This window comes from Dermacentor silvarum, chromosome 1 (genome assembly GCF_013339745.2).
Source record: "Dermacentor silvarum isolate Dsil-2018 chromosome 1, BIME_Dsil_1.4, whole genome shotgun sequence".
NCBI classification, from domain to species: domain Eukaryota; kingdom Metazoa; phylum Arthropoda; class Arachnida; order Ixodida; family Ixodidae; genus Dermacentor; species Dermacentor silvarum.
The window spans coordinates 270,082,447-270,110,332 of NC_051154.1; the positions used below are offsets into that span (position 1 = coordinate 270,082,447).

A 27,886-nucleotide genomic window follows, 5' to 3' on the forward strand; every position below is an offset into this window, starting at 1 on the left:
TTTATCGTTTCTCTCTCGCCTTCAACTATCGGCGGTGCGGCTGGCGCGGCCCGCGCTCGTCGTCGGCCGTGCTGATAACGGCCAAAACGGCAGAAATTTTTTTCTGGCATTATACGGTCAGTTTTTCGCCTTCCGTGCTAGCAGTGTGGTCCGTTTGGTAACCTACCGTTGCACGTTTGTCGGCTTTTTTTCCGCCATGTCTCGCAGCTGTCGCTGTTCGTGTGGGGTTAGGTGGTGCACGAACACATCAAGACGAAGTGAGCCATGCGACGTGAAATTCTACCGCATCCCTAAAGACAACAGATGAGCACTGTGCTGCTTACTCCCCGGTTTTTATTTGTGGTAGTAATTGTGCGCAGTCATACATGGCTGTCCGGTGGTGAGGCAACAGTTGGCTTATTTGAAAACGCCACAACGATGCAGTAGATCGTTATGTCAACAAGCAGCGACATAAAGCTCCTGATAAATACAGTATCACCTGTGCGTATCGCAAGGAACACGTGTGTAGGTGTGCGCTTTGCACTTATTTCTAGCTAATTGGTCGCCACCGTTTAAAAACAACGTTGCTGAGAATGAAGGTTGGCATATCACAACTAGTACTCTGCCGCGACGCGAAACGAGCTCAGCTTTGAATGTTCCAACTGCGATGATATAATTTATGATCTTCACTGTTCTTCAGGATAGAAGCGTTTTTAACCTACGCTGGAAGGATGGACCTCATGGTTTTACCCAGAGACAAGGTCAACAACCGGAGAATATGCTCGGCTCACTTCACGGAGGTGGATTTTATGGACCGAGCGAGAAGCAGGCCGTGAGAAGCTATTCTGCGCATTGGCCATTAGAGCAATTACAAGAAATGCCTGTGTCTTTTTTTGCGTCTTTTTTCGCTCTCTCTCTCTCTTTGCACTCTCTCCAACCCCTTTATCCCCCACCCCAGTGTAGTGTAGCAAACCGGAAACGGACTTCTGGTTAACCTCCCTGCCTTTCCTCTCTCGCTTGCTCTCTCTCTACAATAAATGTTTTTTACATGTGCGTACATGAAACACCATCCGCGTTTTGTTACATACTATAGTGTGTTGAACTGTCTACTCCAATTCTGGTTTTCGCAAACGAAAACAATAAACTGAGTCCAAAGAACTGTTGTGTTTAAGTGTAATTATTTTTAATATAATTTGGGCACATGCTTGCTTGATACTAATAATGAACGGGAGTGCGTGCATGAAAACGCAAAAAGAATCCACTGCGCACACGCACGCAGCACGAATGTACGAATGGCGCGGCTGGACAGGAGAGGAGCGCGGAGCGCCGGCTTCGGTCCGACGGTGCGTCTGATAACGCCCGCGACAAAAAAAAAAGAAAAAGAAAAAAGCGCGCCGCGGACAGCAAATGAAATAAAAAAAGAGCATTGCGCGTAGCATGAGGGGAGGGTGAGGCGATGCATGCGAGTAGGAATAGGAAAGTCAAGAGGGGAAAGGAGAAAAGAGCGGAACAACGTTGTAAAAAAGAAAGAAAAAAAGTACTATAGCGAAAGGGGGAGGGTAAAAAAATCGCTCCGCTTTTCTTTCTTTTTTCTTTATTTTGCCACCATGGTACCGTCATCCATCCGCTAGGGCCTAACTCAAGTGCGCATTGGCGCTAGCGTCGACTGAGCGTCTGCTACAGGAGAGCCAATGGGAGGTATAGGAAGATTCACCCCCCTGGTCATACGTCATCGAGCCGAGCCCCCGCCCTTGCACGGATTTGTTGTGAAAACAGTCGCACGCGTTGCTCCTTCTCTTTCCTATGGATTGGATTGGTGCGGCTCGCTACGTGCTTGCGCTCCCATTTCCGAGTACAGATTGGTGTGCGCCTGGTTTTCCCACTGGGCTTTCAACAGATCGCTCATTGCTCGCGCTAAAGTAAGGCTGCGAGACGAAGTGAACGTCGGCTAGCGCAGAAGTGGTTTGCCGCGCGCTTACCGTGTAAGCACACAGGAATGCGGGAAAGCACTCATACAAGGGTCAGAAAACTACCGGATGGCTTCTAACAAACGCAAGAAAGGGTCTTTGTAGCGCACGTGGCCGTTGCCTGCCACCACATCCATCCCATGTGGGACTCCAGCATAGGTGCAGTTACGCTGTACCCACCGCTGACGAGATGGCGCTTCACTTTTTGACAATAACTTTCTATATTTTGCGTGTGAACGCCCGTGATGGGGTTCAAAAAGTTCATGCTGTGGTTGACTATCTCCTAATGCAGATTTCTGCATAGCCCCGTTAACATCCACTAAATTTGGGATACAGTTGTGCGCGGCCAATTCGTCACAATGAATAATGGTCCCTGTATGAACATTGGCTGCAATAATGGCGCCTAGCATCGCCGCCTTTCGTCGGTCGAACTTGAAAAGTCGCAGCACCCCTCTGGTCGCGCACACCATGCCGGGCTCGGGCTTAAGGTAAAGGGGTGGCGGGCCGGGCCGGGCGGGTAACGTAGATTATTTCCGAGCCCGGGCCGGGCCCGGGTCTCGCCATAAAAGTTTTGATCGGGCTCGGGCGGGCCGCCCAATGTAAAAACGGGGCCGGGCCCGGGCCGGGCCCAGGCCGCAAAAATCGGCCCGTGCAGTGCTCTAGTGTATGGGACTCTCAACAGCAATATGTCTACGCTTTTGCCCACGCAGTACATAAGTCAAATCATTTGCCGCCTGGAGAGGTAGTTGTTCGAACGGCCGAGGCGGTCCGTGTTGGCGAAGTAACTTTCTTCGCCTCGCTGCCCGTGCAGTGCAGCGGTACCGTGTAACTGCGAAAACTGCTTTCGGCACCTGTTGCACCAGAAGGCAGGCAGCCCGGCGTCTATTCTGAGTCTTCCTATAGGGTGTATGCACTTGACGTCATCCGCGGGAAGCGCTACCGTCGTCCGCGATTGCCACCATGTTGTCGGTCGTCTTCCTTAGGCGGCCTAGGCCTAGCTAGGTGCTGGCAGTAGCGCAACGGATGATTCAGCGGAAGGTTGCACTTCAGTATTTATAGTCAATTTGTGTGTTCGGTGAATATAATGCACTTAAGTGCATACGCACGCGGTTTAGATAGACCTGAGCGATTGCGCTACGAAGTGCGCCTGTGCAGCGGCGTCGACCCACTTGACCCGAAAGACGCTGAACTTCAGCGCGTTGTCGGGCTGCTGCCTCGCGTGGATTTCACCGACATCAAGGACTATCTTGTGCACGGAACACGTTTTGTGTCGCGCGAGCAACTAAAATCATACAGATTCATGGAAGGTCATACTTATTTGACGAGCGGCTGCGTGCAGCAGCCGTTCGTCAAATTGTTGTTGTCGTCGTTGTTGTTGTCGGAAAGGTGAGCAAGCGTGCGTCATTTATTATTCTTCGCGCTTTTTTTTTCTTTTTTTTTGGTGAAATAGCCTTGTGAATTGTGTGTGAATTCCATAACCACGGTAATGGGATATCGCGGTCGCTGAGGAATTAGATGCAGCAGTTGCCAGCGGTTGTGTTCAAATGATTTTTTAGACCTCCACAACCGCAGGGTGCCGTGCAGGTGTTTTAGTGCTGGTTAGCGACGCCCAACTTTCGAAAGAAACAAGTATATAGTAAGAAACAAGTAATGACCGTCAGCATTTACGTAGTCCCGTAAATGCCATTCATCGACATCACACAAATTAGCGTTAACATTCGTTTATTTTGAAAAGAAGTAAGTGCTCCAACTCGATCTGCAGCCACCGCAATTTTCAAATTGAATTCAAATTTTTAGATCTCTACGCTTAAGCTGTGTGTTTGTACTCGCAGCTTCGTCATTCACAGTCATTCAATCAAAAGCTGCTCGCACCGTGGCTTCTCAAAAAGAAGACGGCGACCCCGCGCAATTCACCATTAGGCCGCTGCTGCATTGGCGTACAATGGCAGCACGTATAGTTTCTCCGTGCACGCAGATTCAAGTACTTTCTACGTAATAACACGCACTCACGACTCCGCGCACAAAACACTGCTGTGTGCGAACTCCCCACGATGGCTCGGACGATAGCTATCTCCAATACTTCCGCGACGCACGGACTAACTGACGACCGTGAACATGGCGCTGCTGCCCGGCGATGCTGTCGCCGCCTCGCGGATCAAGGTTCAGTGCATACCCCCTATATAGCAACGTTTATAGAACTTCTCTCAGTTTTCAAACTCGTCGCTGTTGCGCGGCGCCGCCGCAAGCAGCGGCTGCGAGTGGCGCTGTAGTCGCGCCAGGCTCTAGCAAGTTTCATCAGGCGTGGGCAAACAAGTGGAGGCGTGCGTCGTGTCTGGTCGTGTCTGGTCGTGTCGTGTGGATTTTTGCAGTACACAGGCAGACCGCAATGCCGACGTGTTGCGTGCCCGGCTGCACAAGCAGCTATAAGACCAACAAAAATCGAGGCCCATCTTCTGGGCCCCGCGTGATCCGGCTCTCCGCGCTGCCTGGGATCGGGCCATTCCTCGTCTGGACAAAAGGCTGTCAGACAAATCGCGAGCGTGCGATGTGCATTTCCACTGCCAGGACATCTTGAAGACGTACCTTCACGTTGTTAACGGGCAAAAAGTCGAAATCGATAGGGGTAAATGGAGTCTTGTGGAAGGGAGTGAGCCCAAAGTTTTCCCCAACCTGCCATCGCATCTTTCAAAAGCGCAAACGAAAAAAAAAAGGAAGACGCCAGATCGGGACACGCTTGTCATAGAGAGATCTTCGAATCAGTCAAGCTGTGAACCTCAAGATTCGGCAGGAAATTTTTACTTGACTTTGAATAGCGGTGTTCTCACTTTGAAGGATATCGAAGGCGCTTTCTTGCCGTCTACGAGTTAGCGTAGAATTGCCGATTGTGACGAGAAGAGTAGTTTTATTGCCTTTTACGCGATTAAGGCTGAACAAAGCACGCTGGTGATTGAAAGATGCGTCATAGTCGCTCAAGATGAGTGTGAGTGCAATGGTCGTGTGGCTAAATCCCTTAAAGCTGTTGTCATCGCCGTGTCACAGCTGACAGATGTGCTCGCGCATGTTGACGCACTGAACGTGTGCCAGGGCTGTGAAAAGTATGCGCAGGAGGGCTGCTGTATGAAGGAAGAAGCAGCTGCTGTGAAGTACTAACACAGAGCTCAAACTGCAGCCGTTGCTCGAAGCTTAAACTTAGGTTGACCAGACAGGTGGGCCAGGAAGGTCGTAGGCAAAGGCAGCGGCAGCAGAAACTGAACATTTTTAAAAAAGAGCCGTGCGATTGGCGTGTCGGCGAAGCAAACTTTTAAACAATGTGAAAGAGCTAAAAAAAAAAAGCTGGAATATAAGAATCCGACTACAACCTCAAAGAAGCACCGAGTGTGTTACCACCTATTCAACAAGTTGCCATTGAAAGTTCTCTAAAACAAGCGAAGGCGAAAGCTCCTCAAGGGGCGCGCTACAGCACGGTATGTATGATGAATTGCCTGCTCTTAAGAATCGCGAGCCCAAACGCATACAGGCTTATCAGGGCCATGAAACTCTCGGCGTTGCCAAGATGTAGTCGACTTAACCAAATTCTTTCTTGAATGCCTTGTGAATAGGGCTTTAACAAAGTGGCACTGGAGAGCATTCACGTCTATTTTAAAGAAAAAGGAGGTACGTCCTTGCACAATCAAAAACATAAGGCGACATTGTAATATTGAATGAATTTTTAAAAGAGGAACATAAAAACTGGTAATCTTCAAAGTGTACGTAATCAAAGAGTGACAATCACAAATGACCATATAATCATACTAATCATACCAACCAATAGTCATATTAACAGCCTGTAATCTTTTTATTCACTTTCAATAAAACCGATTCTGATTCTGACTGAAACAAAATTAAGAATGATTAATGAATGATTAAGGCTCATTATGCAAGATTCGGCCTTCAGTACGAATTATAGTATCATGGGAGCTGAGAGCCGAATCCTATCTGGGAGCTGAGAACCGAATCTGTACATGTTATTATACTAACTATTATGTGTCTGAGAGCTTAAAATTCATGAAATGCACTCCGCTGCATTCGCGACCTGAATAATCAATGTGCAGCGGTGTTTTCTAGTATCTCCGCTGTTTCTTAAGCTGAACGCGTCTACCATAATCTAATCTGGATTGCAACTTTCATAATCACATAGGGTCTCGTCGCAAGAAATGCAAGCAAAAAAAATGAATAATAAACACGGCTACACGAGACTGCACGCCGACCGCGCCTCCGACGAAATTCTGTAATAGCACATTTGCTTCCCAACCTACGAGAACCTTTCAGTTTTCTCTGCTAGCCAGGAAAACGGTCAGTTAAAGTCAACGTTTATAGAACCTGCGACAAAAGTACTCTTTTTGTCGTCGCAGGCGGTCGCAAGGTGCGTTTAATCAGTGAGCAACGTTGACCCTTGTCGCCTTGCACTTGACGCGAGCCTGCGCCAACCGAGCTCCCATTACAAGTGCCGAACAGTCCTGAGATATTAACTGCACGACTGCCTGAAGAGGGAAATTATTGGTTAGCTAGGCAACTCAATATTTGTGCGCAGATAGTCGCAACTGCAAGTGAGCCGCCGCCTGCGCTCGTATTCTGTCGTCTGCTACATCGAGCCTGTTGCTGCGGTCGCGCCACCTGTACCGGAAGTCGTTCTTGCGCCGCTTCGGGAGTACAGCGGAGGTGGAGAGTTTGGCAACTGAAGCAGGTTCTACAAACGTTGCTATATAATGTGACCACTTCGCCTTCGCAGGTTGGTTGTTCCGAGTTGAACCCCAGGTGCTCACACGTGCCCCAGTACTCCGATGGCGACGCCGGACCTGGCATTGGGCTGGTACGCGCTTAACGAACAGCGCTTGAAGCCGGAGAGAGCCGAAGCGATCGCACGAACTTTTCCTCCGCAGCCTAGTCACACCAGTCTGTGCTCAGAAAGCATAGTTTGCCCGCCACGCTGTCTCCGCGGACGGGGCCTTCGCCTAACTCGTCACACAGCCAGCGCATTGACGTTTTGGAAAGGCAAACATGACGCTGAAACTCTACGTCGGTTATGTAGGTGAACGGGTCCAGACGGTCATATTGACGTTTGCTGCCACTGGATGCAATGACACAGGATACTGATGTCGCCGCCATGTTCACGAGTTCAACTCGGGGGGGTTTCGCGATGTACGAGTTTGGCACGCGTTCGCCTGTCAATCAAAACCATAGGTCACGCTCGACGCGAGGCATGTAACTCTTGTGCGAGCGCCCACCACGGTTGGGCCACGCCCAACTTATTTTTAGGCAACAGCGACGTGGTGCGGAACTGAGAGGCATTAAAAATCTTGACCGGCGAAATAAAACACGCACAACGCACTGCCATCGGTGATGTACTGAGCACCACTATCAAAAACAAAGCGTCGATTTTCGCTGGCTTATGCATATGTCTTGTTAGGCTGTGATTGCCCCAACACGGTTTATTGTATGCATTGTGGCGACGTAGCACACAGCAAATAATCATCGGCACGCCACTGTGGCTGCTTGCAAGGCGTCGATGCGCCGTAGTGAAAGACGATCCTGAGCAGTGCGTGTTTTCCAACGACAACGTATCGCAGCTGTCGTTTGAGATGGCTGCTCTCTCATCGGTAATGTATCGGAGCTGCAGTGTCGCAAACACGGTCAGCGTCGAGAAGCGCTCCCTTTTCTAGACCCAGTGCGATGTCATTTCTTCATCACAAGCACGGCACACTAAACAGTTGCAACACTTTCCTGCGTTCGAAGTCTAATTTCCTAACTGCACACAAGAGCCCTGAACCGACCGCCAAAATACTATTGCTGCGCTGTCGTTACGATATCCATCTGCGATCGCTGTTAGCTCAGCAGCTGAGGCAATCGACAAGCACATTGGAGTGAACAAACTCAAATTCTGCGTACAGGCGCACGGAGGCACCTTCACTGGGCAAGCGATGACAAGCGATGAATTGTGTCGCTGGGCAGCACACTCTTCTTCGCAATGCATCGCGGAGGCTTCGCGCACGTAGATACACTGGTGCATTTTCACTGTGCTGCGTCACTACGAACCCCAGAATACCGCACCGCCATTTTGCAGCAACAGCTGTTGCTCCCGTCTCTATGGCGAATGTCGTTTCAGTTGGTTAAGTGGCGACCTTAATAGCCGCCCCAGTGGTGAACAGCCATGCCGCAGCGCTGCGTTGCCATTCCCCTAATAGACAGGGAAGGGACAGATCATTGTCATGAATAACTTTATCGATGATGATGATGATTTATTGGCATCCCATTTGAAACGGGGCGGCGACAAAGTCACCTAGCCTGCTTGATTTAATCAGGTATACTATACATGTTCTTTTCTAGCATTTTTGTACACCTCTCATTATTCTTTTTCTTTTTCAAAAGTTTACCTTGTACGGCCGCTACCTATGATTCTAAGAGATCAGGTCGTATCCATCTTTTCCCTGCTTTTTTTTCCACCAGTACTCTAACCGTCTCTTGCTTATCTCTACGGCTGATCAGTTGATGTTTCCTTCCACTTTAAACCCAAGCTCTTCTGGGAGTTGCACGTTACCTACGGTTCTCGCTGGGTGGATCCCGTCGCATTCCATTAGGATGTGCTGAGTGGTCTCTGGATCTTTACTGAAGCATACACATGCCTCATCTAGTTCAGAATATTTGCTCCGGTATGTTTGGGTCCTTAGGCAACCGGCTCGAGCCTCAAATAGCACTGCAGCGCGACTGGCGACTGCTCACCGTATGAACTCCCTCGTGCGTGCAACCCTCTAGAATGTATCCGCTTGTAAGATTTCGCCTCACTGTCGCCACTCGCGGCAAAAAAAGTGCAAAATTTAATATAATTCACTCGATGTCCGTTTGTCATCACAAATTTATAGCATTCAAAACGAAAGACCGATACTTTAAGAAATAAAATGTTCGTTATTTTATTTGTTGTGTCTTAAAGCATTTGATTGAGGGAAAGTGTAGGTGCTAGAATGCACCGCATGTGCTCTGTTCGCACTTGACGCAGGATAGAAAGATAATGCCCGAAAGAGGAGGCACGCCCTTGACGCGCCCGAGAAAGGCGTGGCGAGCGGCTCACGGCAAGTGTGCAGATAGACAGCGGGACAGTGACGGTGTTGCTAAATTGCGATAATACGTTGATAACAATACGTGGTGCTGGCGAGTTTTGTTGCGCAGACTTCTGTGCTTGACGCGCGGAAGCACTGTGCCGCGCAGGGTTCGTACGTTAAAACTGCTCGTACGAGCAGATGTGAGCCGATCGTGATGCTGGGCATACTAGTAGCCAAGACCACCGGTCAGTGGCAAAGAGTGCTTATAAAGAGAAAGCATTGTAATTACGGTCTCTGACGTTAGGCTTTATTTACCGTTGTGTAAAAATTAAGCATCTGTTTAGTCGTACTTTCCTCGTCAATTAACGATATCTTGCCGAAAGATATCACATTTGTTCTTCACTTCAAGGGTGCTGACATGTAGCTCGGAGCTGATATCAGCGCTTTATGAATGCCAGTGTACTTACCTTGTCGCGGCACTCACTACGCCGGCAAGAAACAATCCTGAGAAGCAAGGAAATTCGTTGAGGTTTTTCTTCACATAATAGGGAACAATCTGAGAAGAGATGTAAAAGACACATGGTGCAAATACTCATCGAGCGCTTATCGGCATTTCGTAAGCAGTACAACGCTGTTTCTAAGTCACCTGATCATAGGATGTTATCGCACCGGTCAGCATTGGATCACAATCGCGAAACCAGTAGATGAGGGCCACACCGAGACTCGAAGCAACCCCATAGTAGATCAGCACGAGAACTGTTCCGACAACAGCGGTCCTGGGTGCATGCATAAGATATGGGAATAAGCGTATCACACAACACTTCAGACGCATTCACACTGTAATTAGGTGTCAATACACGTAAACGTTCCTGTCATCCGGGCGTGTTAAAAAAGTTAAAAGTTAACAAAATGATATTCTGGGGTCTTACGTGCCAAAACCACGATTTGATTACGAGGCACGCCGTAGTGAGGGAACTGCGGATAAATATTGAATACCTGGGATTCTTTAACGTGTACCCATTGCACGGTACACAGGCGTTTCTGCATTTCATATTTGTGTACGCAAACGTGCACAGTCTACGTACCTTACGTGCACGCCATCTGAAACGCTTTTAGCTACACGTACGCGACGCACCACGTAGCCACATCTATCGGGAAATATGAACAATTCAATTCAAGATGAGTATTTCAGCGAAGCCAGTGATGTGCATTGATGCGTGCCGGTCATCGTCTCCGCAATGCCCGGAAGTGTGTTGTGCAAGCGTTATCTGCTGTCATCGTTGACATGGAATGAAATAGATGACCAGTCATCCTGTCGCCTTGTTTCCATGCAAGCCATCTGCGCGCGCTCAGCACGCTATCGCTTGTTCGTGATCTCGCGAAACCCCCGCGCGAAGCTGTCTACGTGCGCAAGAAACGCACTTAAAAAATCGAATCTCACGTACGTCCGTGAGACCAGCGCGCGGCCGCTACGTTCTGCGCATGCGCACTGCTTACACGTAGAAGCTCTACGTACGCAAAGCCTCTACGTGCGTGTAACTAAAAATGTCTATTCTGATTCTGCGGCTCAGACGAGCCGGCTATTCATAGTTGACTCATAGAACGTTACAGCTTAATCGCTGGGTTCGCACAAGTTCTAGAATGTACATTATTTGCGGCACGCATGCAAACTTAACACAAAAGGTTCGGTGACAACACAGAGAACAGATTTAATCGGTTGCAGCAATCGAGAATGTTCTGATACATACAGGCGGCGTCTTTGGCCTATAGCGATAACGTTTAACATTTATTAGCTAGTGAGAAGCGGTCACACGAAAATGATAAACATACACACGTCAATTAACTTTGCGTACTGCGTCTTAGTTATCACCAGCATTTGCAGCTCCTGAACGGTGGATGATAAGAAATGAATGAATAAAGCCTTTATTTTAAGGAAGGGGATGGCTCTAGGCCGCTGTTGGGGATAAAATCAGGCGAAAGGCATCCCTACATTCTATACCGACCCTGATTTACATTGCCCACCACGGGGCGCACCACGTCCTTCAACGTTATTTCCCACCACTACAGCGCAACAGCAATATTCAACATTTTGTGCGGTGATATGAACGGTGCCAAGCCGTATACAATTTAGGCAATCAATACGTGAATTGACTGGAATGACCAGGGACGTGGCAGAATACTAACACGCGTGACACAGACGAGTTTAAATCAAACCAGCCTCTTCAATGTCTAATCACCGCAAAATCTGATGTTGCAAACGCTTGCCACCATTCGCACGGCCGGTCGAACGCTTCATAGCTACACACTTGCACTTGTTGTTTGTGACCATGCTTAAAAAAACTTATTCTGGCCAAAGTTTTATGCTGTTGGTGAAGCAACCATTTCTGAAGTTCACTTCGCGCAGTGCCATGGCGTATACAATTGGTGAATTATCTGGCGTCTCTTGGCGAATTATCTTTTTTTTTTCGGAACAAAAGTCGAACATTTCTACAGCCCATTGCGTTCAATGGCTATGGCGTTCTGTTGTTGAGCGCGAGGTCGCGGGATCGATTAACGGCCGCAGTGGCCACATTACGAAGGGGGCAGAATCCAAGAACTTTCGCGCACTTTGATTTAGGTGCGTGATAAAGAACCCCGCGTGGTAGAATTTATTAAAGAGCCCTGCACTACGGCATTCCTCATAGCCCGTGTGCTGCTTTGGGACCTTAAACCCTACAAATTGATTTGATTTTTTGTACTATTTCCGCAGACTCATATAGTTAAAACATTACATGCGTTTGAGGGGGAAAACACGGGTCGCATGAAAAAGCACCGCTGCGTGCTTGGTAATGACACAGCGGAGTAGAATTTATATCCTCGACCTTATTCCTGTTCGTTGCCTGTGTGATTAGACATTTGCGATAGGCATGCAGCATCTCTCCGTCGAAACCGGCCGCTTTAGACACGCATATTCGCGTCCAAAATTTCTACTCATGAGAAAAGTAATGACGCGAACTTTGCTTCTTTAAGTTAGTGCGCTGTATCTGCCACTTCTGAACTACTGTAGACCAAGTAGTCACTACAACGTTCCCACAGAGTGGCAAGCTAGTATAATGCGCGGAGGTTAGGATAATTTACCTAAGGATTAGCGTAGAGCTAAAGTGTTTGATCGGGTTCGCATCGTGTACGGGTATGAGCAAGGCCGAGATAATGTAACGATTATATTCCAATGTTATTCCTCTTCGCACTGCCTTAGTGATGAGAGCGGCTCTACGTCCACGGTATTATCAAGATCGACTGACCGTGAACACTGGAAGACAAGAAAAGCGTGGAATCGAGCGATATAAATCCTTACAATACACTGTTCCTGTGAGGGACGAACAACCAATGCAGTTTTAAAGCGATAGCTTTATTTGGCTGTTTTACCAGCTTTGTGTGGTTGGCAGACGGTGACCAAATGAGATAGAGAGTAAGAAGAGTGAGTAGGAGGAGAAGAGTTAAGAGCGTAGAGGGAAGCGCATGTGCAAAGAAAGAGGAGGGGGAGAGAGGGAGGCGCGTGATTGGTTGGTGTAGGCGATGATGTCACGCACATAGGAGGACGAGGTTCCCGATGGTCCAAGAAAAAGATGACAAACACAACAGGATAATAGGTAAGCTATCACTGACTTTAACAAGCATCTTCGATAGTTTCTGGCGGAATTTCAAACAAGGATTACTCTTCACTTACAAGCTTCAAGCAATTTGGCAAACATGTGCCAACCAGGCCCCATATTCCCAATAAATGTGTTAGGCTAGGACTCTTCCAAAAGCAAATGCCAGCCAATCGCAGTGTTGAACATATTACCAGCGAAGGCGAATGACCGACTGGTGAAGGGACTGGTTTAACGACACGTAAGAAATAAAAGCTTTGTGAATTCAGTTCCTGAGTTTGCACTGTCCCCGCCTTGAGGAACAAAAGCTGGGTGGGAAGGGGACTGTGACCGCTTGCAAGTAAGTGCTTGTGTTGTCTGCTTGCGTGCACCCTACTGCTTGCTCTACATATAATCGCTAGTGCATGTGTGGCCTGCAGTTAATCAATCGAATAATGAACAGTGTCACCACTAAGTGCACAATAGATACCCCATAAGTTACTAAACCTACCAATTAAGAAACGTGTCAGTTTAAAGAGTCGGCAGTTCACTACGCGCTGTTCGCTTAATAGATACATTTAGACGACTGGTTATTGCCGGTCCTTTTATCAATAACACTCTCGTCAATGCTCGTTTCGAAATCCTTGGTTTAAATCATATTTCGATCTAACAGCGCACTTAAAATTGGTGGCCCGAACTTTATTACTCTAGGAAATAAGTGCCTAGCTAAAAGGTTAATGAAACAGAACGCCTTCCCCTTAAATTACCTTTGTGCTTCCTTGAGGTTTCTAGAAGCGAGAAATCTTTGCACTATCATTTGATCAACACCTCCTCTGTAGATGTACATTGTTGACAGACCTATAAGGCACGCCCAGACGTTTTCATCCTTTGTGAAATCAAAGCTGCTTCTGAAAATAAAATAAAGAACACATTTCCACATTTTCCAACACAATGAATAGTAATAAAAAAAGACGAGTGCTTACTCAAACATAAAAGTTTTTACAGCGAAGTCACTGAATGGCCGTAGGGTCAAGTCCTTCATATGAGCGTCGTAGGCAATCTTGATCATAATGGTTGCTGGCGCCAGCAACACTATGCCAGCCTGCGCGCAATCAGTCCATACAACGCCTCTCAGACCGCCCTGCAATACAGAACGCCGCTATCAGGACATTTCCTTCAGAGAGACAAACGCTCATGTTCTGTTGTAGTGCTGTGTTAACGCCGCAGAAGCAGTTAAGCTCACACTACATAGAGTACTTTACGTGGTGGAGCTGATGCTACGAAAACCTGCAATTCAAGAAGCGTTGATATATAAAGGGTAAGTGTAAGGGTACAATGTGTCATGAGAATAGGCATTCATGTAGGTTTCTTGTTATACTAAGAATTGCTGCGAGTACAGAATAAATAGTTGGATTTTACCGTGTACTTACACTCACTAATGTTTTTACCTGAACCATAACTATGAATTACACACATTGGCTCTTTTTACATGTGCCCTTCCGTATATGCTGACGCGGGGCCGAATTCGCAAAGCTTTTCGCTCGTGTCATTCGCCATTGGCCGGCTGCCTTCTCTAATAATATGTCAGACATCACGATCGGCTCGCATCTGCTCTTACGAACGGTTTTAGCGTGATAACGTTTCTTGTGAATACCAGCCCCGCGCCGGCGTGACGTAACGATCCTCTTTCGATGCTATGCCTTATTGGCCTTCGTCAATGGTCAGAGCACCGCTTCGCGCCTACGCTATATCAGTGGAATAGGCCGGCCACGAGTGGTGGATATATGAAGCGAATAGAATCGAGAGAAGGATTCGTTGCCTTCATAAAGGCCCTGTTCTGTGCCAAGAACGACTGGCGTACTGATAACCACACGTTTACGTTTAGTGTATTATACCACCGGGCAGATAGTCGCGCCTGCTCACCGGCCATGGAGATCCCCTCAAACAAATCATTTTTTAACACGATGCCTGGGAACTTGCGCGAAATGGGACAATACAAAAATATGGGCATTGAGGACTATAATAGAAATAATGGCTCACCAGAGCAGTGTAAATGCAGCCTGCTAAGCCGATAATAAAGCTGCACCAATTCGCTGAAACGCCGAAAACTGCAAGAAGAGAAGAATGTTGCTTACCATGAAGAATTCATTAACCATCGTTTGCTGCAGGCAACACACAGTTTGTCCGCATTTGCTACAGCGGTGTCGCCTGGCATTGTTAAGTAACAATTAAGCAACATTGTTTGTGTGTATACTTGCTTGTCGCAACAGCTGCCGCTGCCGGAAATATCGCTACGGCGCCCATGGTTTGCTGCAGCATACAAATAAAAAAAGATATACCGGAAACCACTCCATGTCAATTTTCCAAGACTAATGCTTTTAGAGGAATAAAAAGCATTACTCACGCTTAAAAAAAAGTACAGGACGCAAGCGGTGAGTCCGACTTTGTCCCCATAACGCATCCTAAGGTACTGTAAGAAACAATCGGAATATCGGTTTTTGCGACAAAGAATCTCAATTGCAGTTTCTCTTTTTTTAATTTTATTGACCGGTATCGCTGTCTGCAAAAATTTGTCACGTGAGGCTTTCTCTTGTATATTTGACTTCATTTTTAACTTACACAAAAATGAAGATTATGTGATTAAAATTAATTCGACCCCAAAAAAATTAAATGGGCAGCTGAGATCCTGAAAGTTGTGAGTATACGATGGAAGCGCTTGACGCTTCCATCGTATATTCCATCTACATGGGTAGTTTGCGGCCTCTGGGAGAGGCCTTTGGCACTGCAGAACATTTGACTAGGCTGCCATTGCAGCAGCTGCCGCTGATACAATGGCAGCTATAGTATGTTTGTTTCTAGTCGTAGTAAAGGCACCTTTAGTGATATGTATCGTGGCCGCGGTAATAAATAGAGTCGCTTAATCTTACGTGGAATGAGAGTCACAGTGCTTAGCAAGGCATCAGCTGCCGAAGAGAATCGAAGCATTGGCACGAGGAACTGCGCATCACTGTCCACCTCAGGCCAGTCGATGATGATGATGATGATGATGATGAAGCCTTAATTACTGGCTCAAACCCACTGTGGGGGATCGGCCATGAACCCGGTGGTACGTAATATGATTTAAAAATAAAATAAATTTGTTAAAAATTAATAAATAATAATAAAGGAAAATAAATGAATAATCGAAAATGCGGAATAAAACGATAATCAATGACATAAGGTAGTGTATAATAAGGTAGTCAGCCTTGGTACGTATACTTGTTGTGGCCTCAAAATATGGCTCATACCCACGAGGGGGCTGACCTCACTGGGGGTAATGAATACACATAGCAAACACCAAGAAAAAAATACAACGAAAAAGGAGCATTGCGTCACATAAGAACAAGAATTTTTTTATAATAATATTTTAAATAAGTCACAGTTGGTACCCCTAGCAGCATAACCTTGCTGACGCTTCAGTGACCTTAAGTAGCGCTGCTATCATGGAACTGTGGCTGATCCCAACTGGCACGCGCCGAAGGACCATAGGTTTGATGTCAATTAATTTAGGCCTTGATTGCTAGTCGGATACAGAAGGAACATCTGATGGAAGGAGGAAAAGCAGTGGCAGAAAAAACAACAACATATTGTTTGTGTTTCATTACGAAAAGAACAAAGCTTAGTTAAAGAAAAGCAGATGTCTGAAGGTAAAGATTTAAGTAGTGGAAGCTTGATAACGTCACCTCGCATTGTAGCACTGTCGCATTCTGCGCAAATGTTTGGTGCTTGGAATCATCAAAGAAAATTAGGGATGACAAGTTCATGCCCATTAGGAATAAAAGGCGTCTAAATCTAGCGCCTGCAATATTATAAAGTTTAGGGCAACCTTTAAAACCGGTCCATTAAGTAAGGACGATGCGAGAGAATCGGCGGATTCAATTACGAAGATACCAGAGTGTATGGGGACCCACAAAGATTGATCTCCACACACATTTCTCGCATAAGTGCCCAAAATATACGCATCACAGGCGACCGCTCAGCAGAAGTTAAATGTGAACAGACCGAAAGAGCATCTGTAATAATTATTACGTTAATCGCTCGAGGCCCAACTTTCTGATGGCCAAGGTAATTGCTAAAAATTCTGCGCGAAATATCTGCGTGTAATCAGATATACGGATTGCAAAGGACCAGTCAAGTTGAGCAGAAAATATGCGAACACCTGCCTTCTCTAAACTTTGAGTGGCGTCCGTAGAAATAAAAGTGACGATGAAATCGAACGACGCGATTGAAGGAGGCCTTCATGAACACGCGCAGGCAAATATTTTGCGTGGTTTGGAAAGATGTCAAAAATCAAGTCAACCCGTGTCTAATTTGAATTTGGAGAACTCCAACGCAGCACACTAATTTGAATTTCCAAGATCAGTGACTGTTCAAAGTATGTCGATAGACATTTGAGCAATAACAAACATTTCAAGCTTTTTTTTTTGCGTGTTGTTCATTGGGCATGATTTGATTCTATGTTACCCCCCTTTGTGACACTTGTTTTGCCTTTTCAAATAATTGTATGCCCGGCTGCCATCTGTACGTGCTAATGTATAGTGCCAAAATGTATTCGCGTAAAAGTGTGTGTAATTATTTATGCGATTAATATTTGTTTGTTGGAAAATTTGTCAATTAACAACCATTTAGATTTTTTTTCTTCTTTCTTTTTTTTAGTGGACTTGATTTGACTGCATGTTACCTCGTTGTGACACATCCTTTTGCCTTTTATATTATTGTATGCCCACCTGCTAGCTCTCAATTGAAAGCAGTAGTATTGAAAATAAGTAAATAAATAAATAATAAATAAATAAATAAATAAATAAATAAATAAATAAATAAATAATAACTCGAGGACATCAGAACGCCGCCAATGTGCTCTGTAAAAAAAAGAAACAGTAAAAGTAAGAAAGACTTTTTGCATACGGGAGAGAGATGAATATTGTAGCTTCCGAAAGGGTTGTACATTAAGCTGCTGTAATCTGTAGTCTAAGAGAATCATTCTCCAGGACCATGGCTTTTGCCTCGTCCTGTTTCTTATACGATGATAATTATGGTTATTTTAAACCATGCACATGCCCACTAAAACCGGTGGCAGCAGGATGCACAAAGCCAACCAATTCTTCAAGAAGAGAAATAAATACATAAGAAGATAAGAAAAAAAAACAAGAATAACGTGTAATTGAGGAGCCGGAGGAATAGAGCAAGTACGAACATGGAAATGAAAATGAGTTGAGTTAGTATTAGAAGTCAAACCAACTCATCCTGAACTATCAAAGCCAAAATTAAAGAATTGGAATTAGATGCAGCACTTCTGCCCTTTCTTTTACCGGCATATGTGTGCTGGCGCGTACTGATTCACCTGTTTCACCTTAGTGATAGTTTACAAACGTCGCTCTCACTCTGGCGTTCGACGCAACGGTTGCCGACTAAGTCATTAATGCTCTAAGTGGTCACGCTTCATCGATGTTGCAGTGGTGTATTTTTTCGCGCATATGAAGGACTTGAATCGCTCATACTGATAAAAAATATCGGCAACATAATCGCTTTTGCAATATTGCCACCATGCTTCCCCTGCGTAATACTAAAAAAAGCCCGTGACTGTAGCTCTATATAGCCTTGGGATGGAGCACACACTTTTTGTGTTTGGCAGCGAACCATTGAACACACACACACACACAAACACACACACACACACACACACACACACACACACACGCACACGCACAAACACACACACGCACACACACACGCACGCACACACACACACAGGCACACACGCACACACTCGCACACGCACACGCACACACACACGCACACACACACGCACAGACACGCACACGCACACGCACACACAGACACGCACACATGCACACGCACACACACATACACGCACGCACGCACTGTGTGTGCGTGCTTGCCTTGTGTTATTGTCTTCTCTAACGGTAGGGACGTACAAGAAGGATTTTTTGACTGTGTTCAACCTGATGATGCAGGATCTCACGGTCGAATTGCCGCATATTTATAACCTGAGGTTTATGGTCTACACCAAGCATATAGTACTGTGCTGGAATACGAAAGACGCCGAGCTAAACCACGAAGTTTTCGAAACCTTACAAGTGGCACTCGACACCATACACGCTATACCAACCCATTACTAGCATGCAACCGTCATCAGAAAACACGAATTGTTTTCTCTTTGGCGGCAATGACACAAAAGAATTGACGGAGCATCCGTCTTTTGGAGATGATTGGCGACTGTACGGCCATTATCAATATTTCTTATGACAGGTGTGTAGTCATTGAGGATACCGTAGTTGCTGCCTCAGGATATTGCCGCGTCTGTAGAGTGATGAGGACGATGTCATATACTGGCATTTAAAGGAAAACAAAACGAGGCAGAGGAAGTCTCTAGTGCGCGGTACTAAAACACAGTTCTGGGTAACGCTCCTGTATATCAACGATTTTGGCCATGGAGTTTCTGACATCGCGACAATACGTTTTATATGTTATGCTGATTATTATGATTATTATATCCCCATGCCCCATTCCCATGCCATCTGTGAATCACGAAACATTATGGGCACATCCGCAGACGCACGAAGTGGCAGTCTCGCTGCCAACCACAATGCCGAATGATTCCACGACACAGTTGTTGTAATCCCCCCCCCCCCCCCCCTCCGTTGAAACGCCGCAGCAACCCAAACCGTCACTATAGTCTCCTGGCTACGACTTCATTGCAATGGCTATCCATCAAACAGTCACGCGCTCGACGCGGAAGTGTCTGTTGTGAATGGGGCGTTGTGGCTTTAATATACATGCATTTAAGGATACGTATCCCTTACTTCACCTTCGCACATCCATTATGAGTGGCCGAGATGGGCCATATAGCAAGGTCACATACGCAGTGACTAAATTGTCTGTGCCTGTACATACCCAGCGACCCAAGTTGCCTACTTGGTCAGACGGCAGCCAGCATATACCTAGTGACCTAAGCTAGTAGAACAACTGTCGTCGCTGGGTACGGTGAAACAGGTTAGATACGAACCGCAAACTGGGTGAAGTTCGCCCAAAAAATGCTAACCGCATTAAAGCAAAAGGCAAGAGTTCCTTTCACCCTTTCCGGCTGACATATCGAGCGTCCATCCGAACGATAGGTGCCGATCTTGGCTGTCGCAGGACACCCAAGATACGCATTTACTGTTTATGTGTAGTTGTTAAAATGTATTATTAAAGTAACCATAAAAGGCCTCCGCCCCAAGGAAGTGGATCCATCAGGGCGAACCGTTTATGTGAAATCAAGATCTTGTTCCTGTGAAACCAATAATCTAGAAAAGGTGACTCTTGTTGGTTGCATATCAACACTGTATATTGTACGCCTTGAAATCTTTGTGGTGAAGTAATTTTTCATAGAAATCTGTAGTAAGTTACTTTTCTCATTGCAGCAGTTTTTTTCTTGCGAATTTGACGTTAGAAAGAAAAGAAAACAGAAACACCTGACCCTTACTACTTTCGTTTCGTTCGTACGGACTACCATATAATCAGTGCATTCAGCATCTCTTAATAAGTGCAGTGCTTAAGCGATAAATGAAAACAATACTATTAGGAATGATGTCAAAAATATCAGCCTTATTTTTCGTCATTACTGGTGTAATACCTGTATGACGCGTTCTGATTGCAATTCTTCATCATCTGTGTCCACAATTGCACACCATATTCTAGAAATGTTGTGCTGGAACTTGTCAGCACACTTACGGGGAAAGCACGTTGGATTATCAAATAGTTTACGTTTAAAGGAGACCGTCGCAAAAACGAGAATTGTGACAGGGCGAGTCACCGAAATATTTGCAGCGATCTTACTTTTGTAGCCTTCATTTGGCTATCAAGTGTTGGGGGCTTATCTATAGGACCTAATACTACAAAGCTGCAACTTATAAGGAACCGCAGTCATTTGCCTTCCAGATTTAGATTGTAATTAGTGCAGCGTGAGCCCCGCTGTACGGCCTGGAGACAGCTCTGGGCACAGGTTCTGTGTCATGAAAACGTTAAGTGGGATGCCAACATATACTAAAGAAAAATATCAGTAAGACACCGTGAGCTGTCTTCGTAATTGATTAACGTACATCACCAGCCAACTGTAATCATTCCTGAATGATCTTTAAAGAACACACTGGAATGATTACCCCTAAAGAGCGTTATTGCGCCAGCCCTGCGCAATAACGCCTGTTCTATCGACGTTGTTTCAGGGGTGGTTCCTAATCAATCCACATATTTTGTTGGATTGCTTTGAACCATGAACACCAGCTATCTCTATCATAGGGCACATAAATGAAATGCCGAATGCATGTCTTATAAACACTACGTCTGATTCGGTGACGGGATGACGCCCTTTCGGGAGCACTAGATGTGACTCGTAAATAGTTATTCCGACTTTTATTTTCCCGTGGTTCTGAAACACTTATGTCTCGAAGTTTAATGTCGACGGGAACGGCTCCTATGTTTTTACGCCTCTTCGAAGCATTGGCTCACCTCGAATACGGAGGTAACCCTGAGACGGTAGAGGACGGGCACCACGACATGCGCCACGATGAGCGCGTTGAGGGGCACCAGCACTTGATTCCAGAACATGTGAGTGCCGTAGGCGTACACGTGCGCTGATATGCCTATGATGCCGATGGATGACATTATGGAAGCGAGCGCGGACACCGCGAGCGGCACCGAGTGTAGCGTCCGGCTGCCCAGGAACACCTCGTCAGCAGTCGACTTGAGGCTTCGCCGTCGGAATGAGAAGTAGAGACCCAGGGTGAAGTTGGCCACCATAAGGGTCGCGAACACCCCATACTCGGCCCAGGCTGTGTCCATTCTTTTAGGTCGGCTGGTCAGTCGGCGCTTAGTGCTTTCTCTGGGAAAGACCGCTGAGTAAGGGGCCACTTACGAGGATTGCTGGAGCAGCGACGACTGATATGCGGCACTAGGAAGCGTCCCGTATAGATGTCTCGACGAGAAAGCAGTTCTGTCCACAAAGCGGAAGGACGAATCGAGGAAAACGCCAACTGCGACTCCACTGTCTGCATTACACGGCTGTACACGACAGACCGACAGCAGCTGCCCATCGTCCGTCCAAAAGCTTTCGTCGCTAGAGCCCGACCCCCTCATCAATTCACTCATTCTTATCTTTCGCATTTGTTCATTTTGCTCTGCTTTGCTGTTGTTTTTGTGCTCCGTGCAAAGGCACTTGTTTTTTTTGTGTGTGTGATTGTGTGTGTGTGTGTGTGTGTGTGTGTGCGTGTGCGTGTGCGTGTGCGTGTGCGTGTGCGTGCGTGCGTGCGTGTGTGTGTGTGTGTGTGTGTGTGTGTGTGTGTGTGTGTGTGTGTGTGTGTGTGTGTGTGTGTGTGTGTGTGTGTGTGTGTGTGTGTGTGTGTGTGTGTGTGTGTGTGTGTGTGTGTGTGTGTGTGTGTGTGTGTGTGTGTGTGTGTGTGTGTGTGTGTGTGTGTGTGACGAGCGGTTGCGCTTAGAAAAATACCCATTTCAATTGAAATCACATATCATAAGTTAGGCGGATAGAGAGAGAGAGAGGTTCAGGATAAAACTAAATGCATTTGCACTGAGAAAACTCGTGTCTTTATTTGAACTGCATTGACTCTCATAGAATTCCAGATGGAAGCAAAATGCACCTTTGCCAACAACATCGATTTACTCATTATGTGCATTTTTTTCGCACCTCACTGTCACCGCACATCCTGGAATAAGTACAAGATATGCAAAACGTCGCGTGAGTATTTCTCGGAGCAATATTTGTAACTGTGCTCCTGACGTCTGAAGAACTGGGCAAGCATTCAGAAAGAAGTTCTTACGCTAGAACAATTCATAAGAGTATATAGATGCCAGCCAATGGTAATGTCGGACGTAGCGAAGGCGAACGGCTATTGGCAAACACCACTCGCGAACAAAAACAACTTTGTGTATGCGGCCCCTCGTGTAAGAGGTAAAAAAAAACGCAAGCATTAGGGGCTTGCTCCGTGAAAAAAAAAATTGCAAGACGAGTTGTGTGACCTCATATTTTTGTGTGAAAGGCTCAACGGAAGCAGCACAACGACGTAGGTGATAAGGGCTGCAAGGTTTATAGTAGGCACACAGTAAATGCCTTCGAAAAAAGGCAGAAACGCGCTGAAAGCACCAGGAGCATCCAGCCAGCGTTCATTAAGTTACCTGTTGAGATAAGCAGCCTGTTTTTGCAATAAAGGCATTAACGGTGCAATAACTTGGGATTCGTCATGTTTGCTGATTATCCCTGTTTAGAAGCTATCTGGAATGTTGTAATTGCAGTACTATCTCACAGGTTATGTTTTCCCAGTTAACAAACAGGCACTACCAGTTGTCGCATAGTTGGAGTGCTTCTCAGGTGCAAAATTTTCAATAAAATTATTTCCACTTAAAATTTCAGCGCTTCGTATTTGGGAGATCAATCTCACATTTTTCTCCCAAGTGTACCTTTCTATCCACTTGACCACCCCTGCCACGCTGCGCAGCCATTGATCACCAGCAAGGCAACCTCGGAGTCGCCATGTGGGTGTGCTAACGACAAGCATACATTCCGGAGTTTCTCTCAGCATTTGTTGCAGGGAGCTATCAGAAAGCCCGTCAGCAATCCTGCGACCACCGTCCTTATCTTTACTGCTCAATGCCTGCTTCTTCCGAACGTTCAAAAAAGATTAGTACTAACAACACTCCCCGAATCCAACGTCACTCACCTGCCTCGTTTAAGCACTCTATGCTGTCATTTGCATTAACATTGCTCGAACGAAATTCATGAACACAACCAAAGTGGTAGAGTAAAAAAATGCGAACTTTGAGACAGTCAGTAATGATCATTGTACTTTCATTTACAGCTATCTCAATTACTTTGAAGAACGCACCGTGCAATCAAATTGGGATTTATTTTCAGCCAAAGTGAGGGAACTAACAAATACATACATACCTACTCTAACTATATTCCACAATATTAAAGAGGAATGGTACCACCGTAATAAACCATAATATTAAACACTGGTTGAACAACAAAAAATTTATCTACACGTCATCAAATAGTACTCAGGCGACGGCCGCTGGGTAGCTTAAGAACAAGCTTCTACTGAGTATGTTGGTGCCATGAAAACTTACGAATAAACTTTTTAAAGAACACATTAGCCTCAATGCTCACATCGCACGCAATACACACTCTGCGCCTGCATTCACAAAAATCTCTGACCAAAGAATTGTTCTTAAGAGCAAATTCCAGCTACTCCTGATGCTCGGCATATCACAAGCGCATGAGGACGACGAGTGGAAAATGCCACTTACGAAGAAAAAGCGTTGCGAATTCAGCCCCTGAAGGAGCTGAACCACCTTCCTACGTTTACAACGCATATACCAGAACACCGCCATTTCATGCGAACTAATTCTGCTTAAAAGCTTCAAGTTTTTACTTGGTCTACTCTATTTGATTACATTTTATTTTCTTTCACTTTCGTCACCTATCTCTTTCCGGATTTATTGCATTTTTGTTCAGATATTGCGCCAATTGATAATATTTAGTGTATTATATGAATCCGATGTATTCGATTTATTTCTCTTAAGCCTCTTCGCTCTGAAGGGCACATTAAAAGTCGCAGTTTCGCCCGAAAGGCGAATCATTGATAGCGATAGGAAAGTATTACACATACGAAGTAAGGTTTGAAGTTTTATCTGCCGTATAATTGCAGTAAACATTCGCACACTAAATAAATTAGCAAGTTTTGTGTCGAGCGCGCACAGGCAAACATTGAACCGACCTCACTGGATGACCGCGAACACACGCTGTTGCAATGCTGGTGTCTGGAAGAGCGCAAACCGAGAGGAGCGAACGTCTTCTGCTGCCTCTCCCTACAACGCGTCTTGTTGTTAAACCCCACACGTAGTGGGAATGCCTGAACTCACAAGAAAAGGGTGCTCGATTACGACATGCGAATGCCCAAATGGGTTAGGCGAGAGGGGGGGACACCTTGCCAGCCGAAGAAGAATACGACGTAGAACAGGGCTTGGGACAAGGAGAGACGAGACAGAAAAAAATATTCAACGCAAATTAAGATCAGGGATATATGCGTTTCATAAAGCTCTCTTGTTTTTCGGAAGTCTGCTCTTGAGTGTTTGTGAAAAGCCTAAGGTGATATCCCTTTTTTTTCGACAGCAGGACAGATACGTCCCACCGGAAGGGACCGACGTTTTAAAGGGCCCCTAAACCACCTATTGGTCGAAATTTAGTTGTGGTGTTGCAGTTGTGCACGAGTCTACAACGAGCACGTAGCCGCGAGAATTTTTCGAGATGGTGCCGTGATAGCGGAGTTACACGCGTTTGATGATCGAAACACGGTCCTCGCTCGTTTCGCTCTTTCCTTCGCAACTCTCCTCGTCGGCTGGTCTCTCCTCCTCGCCGAGTGCTCCTCCAAATGTCGCGTTACATACGTCATCGCCAACGCGCTTCTCAAAACACTGTCCACTTCCGGTTGCGGCAAATATAGCGGCAAATATAGCGGCAAATATACCGACGCCAAACCGGCCTCCAGTGCCGTAGAACGTCTGCCGTGCGAGAGGTTTCCAAAGTAGACTGCAGTTCGGCCGGCGCACAGCCCGCTGCACGATCAACGGGCCAATCGACGACCGCGAAGCTGCGCGCCTCCGCCACTGGCGACGCAAACATCGGCTGCAGCTTCTGTTCCAAGCAAAATATTTTCCCCTAGATAAAGTGATGCGTAAATTGTACATTTTATGAAGAACGATATCCACTGTCAAACGTGACACACGAATGAGAGCTCCGATACTTGTCGAGCTCAGCTGCCGTGCACGGCTACCGACGGGAGACGACCGGCTCGGCTGTGCTCGCATCGCAGCCGACGGCGCCGCTAATATACACGTGTTTTCTTCTTTGTGTACAATTGTTGCGAAGAGCGACAACAACGGTAAGAAAATATTGCGGCTTGTGAGCATCGGCGATTCATTCCGAAGCGCCCTTCGCTTTAGCTTTGAAGCTCACTGGAGAAGGCCTAGCGACGATATCGGCGCCGTCGAGCTATCAGCGGCGGTGAGGCTGCCGCACAAAGGGGTCCCGGTCTCGTCCTGTCTACGGCAAGGAAATCTCGCCGTTCGCGAGGAAAACCGCCGTCGAACGGCGGCCCGCGAATGGCAAACGGCATGCGGCGAGTTACCGTGGCGGTAACGTGGACGGGCCTTATTAGCCGCGACTCCGCACTTCTCGGCTACCCGCTGTTGCTGCTGTGTCGGCCCGTGCTCATGCGAAGCGTGCTGCTATGGACCCTGTGTTGGGCGTACGTCTGGAAAGGCCAACACTGTCGCATTCTGTTCGTGCAGCTAATCAGACCGCTAAGCCCGCCTGCATTGGAACGTGACTGATTTGGCACTTGCGTTGCGGGCTGTAATTACCGATTCACAAGAGCGCACAAGCAAGCAACACGACAAGGAAGAGCAGGGAGCGTGCGTACTTGCTAGCAGACAAACCGGAAGTCGTAGGTTCTTGTTCGACCAATGGACATCATCACCGCCGTCGACATCACCAGATGCACCCTGGTGACATCGTGACGACCGCTGGGGCTACCGGAAAGGCCAGGATCCTCTGACGGCAGTGTTTTCTTTTTCTTCTTCTTCTTCTTTTTTTTTCCTTTTTCCTTTCTTTTTCCTTTTTTTTTTTTTTTTTTTTTTAGTGGCGCGCCTACGGCGCGTAGCGCTGCAGCGTTTGGCATCGATCATCGTGACAACATTCTGAATTCGATGCGCGTGTTTACTTGAAATGTTCAAAAAATATCTGAGGTGGATTAGGGGCCCTTAAAGACATGGTTTAGGTTCGTTGTAACACAAAGTGTTCCTAATTTGGGCTGTATATGACCACAGAAGAAATGCTGCTGTATTATTTTAGTCATACGGCGTCGCTATACAGTCTCAGGAGTTTTGTCCATGTGACTGTTTGGTGCATGAAATGTGAATGTTCTAGATCATTTTTTAACAGGAATTTGATGTTATGTTATGTCTGGTAAGTTCGCAGTCATATTACCGGAGTTTAAGAGTGGACCAGGAATTTGTTATATCTAACTGTCGTGTGTGGCAGCATAATCTGTATTTTAATACTCATAACTTGCATGCGCAGCAAAATTTCTTGGGCTTAGAGCGGAGACCGATAGGTACACTACAACTGCGCGTTTCCATTTGTGGTGTAACACGCAGCCGTTTGTTTGTCTTTTTCTGCACGAAAAAATACAGTAAGAGCTGAAGAAGCACTGTACCTAATTTTCAGCCTTCCAGATCGCTCTGGTAACACAACGTCTCATAAGGTGCCGATGGCACCCTGCAAAGAGCACAAACGCACGTATAAAGTACTTATGTAGCAGGTACAATGCGTCTTTGTGCCGGCAGGGTACTTGCGTTTCAGTCATTTTCATATCCACTATTGAGCCAAAGTGGCATGGGAAAGGTCATGTGCATTTCGGTATACTTGGGCTACGGGACACATGGTGTACTACTTCGCACTGGGCTGTGAGTTGGCAGAAGAACATAGCTTGCCCACCAATGAAGGTGTAGAGGATTTGACAAAAAAAGTATATGAAAATGGAATCAAACGTGTTCTTGTGGCTGAAATAACAGATTTTCTGGGCAAAAAAAATCAATTTTCGAGTGTGCTTGCTAGCTAGCACCAGAAAAAGGGATATAGCAACACAAAACACCCGTATGATACTTTCTGCAACATTCAAACGTTGTCTTCTCGTTTCTGCGACCTCATACGATTATTTTTGTCATAGGTGGGCGATAGTAGCTACTAAATGGTCGTGTACTATCGCGATGGCAAGAAACGCGAACAGCGGAGCGCGTGGCCGAAGCATAAGTGAAGGTATAGTGCGCGCCGTCCAGTCATCACCATTGACAGGCGCGCATGTCTGGTTCGATTGCGCTGTGCGATGATGCACCCCCTATACTGCGATATTGTTGGCGTAGCAAAGGGGCCAACCCGGGGTTGGCCCCTTTGCTATGCCACTGTGTCCAGGGTTGCCACGCCGACTATATAAGTGGGCCGATCCTGGAGATTGCGCAACAGAAAATTGCACTTTACTCGGCGGAAGATATACCAAACAGATGTGCCCTTATCCTATGAAAGTCGGCATAAAAATGTATGCTTTAATAAAGCAATTGTGCTCCTGATGACGTATATTTGTTGCAATGA

At 46.4% G+C, this 27,886-nt stretch overlaps 1 protein-coding gene across 1 annotated transcript in view; it reads right to left on the minus strand.

Moving 5' to 3' along the window:
• The window catches only part of LOC119440366 (sodium-coupled monocarboxylate transporter 1-like), a 54,167-nt gene extending 32,412 nt beyond the window's left edge, over positions 1 to 21,755 (minus strand). The window contains exons 1-8 of the mRNA XM_037705282.2: positions 21,175 to 21,755; positions 15,032 to 15,097; positions 14,886 to 14,937; positions 14,668 to 14,735; positions 13,611 to 13,768; positions 13,395 to 13,535; positions 9,666 to 9,795; positions 9,487 to 9,575 (exon numbers count right to left, since the gene is read on the minus strand). Coding sequence (XP_037561210.2) covers positions 9,487 to 9,575; positions 9,666 to 9,795; positions 13,395 to 13,535; positions 13,611 to 13,768; positions 14,668 to 14,735; positions 14,886 to 14,937; positions 15,032 to 15,097; positions 21,175 to 21,507 — 1,037 coding nt within the window. The 5' untranslated portion in view covers positions 21,508 to 21,755. The remainder of the gene's footprint in view (positions 1 to 9,486; positions 9,576 to 9,665; positions 9,796 to 13,394; positions 13,536 to 13,610; positions 13,769 to 14,667; positions 14,736 to 14,885; positions 14,938 to 15,031; positions 15,098 to 21,174) is intronic.
• Positions 21,756 to 27,886: the final 6,131 nt, after the last annotated feature.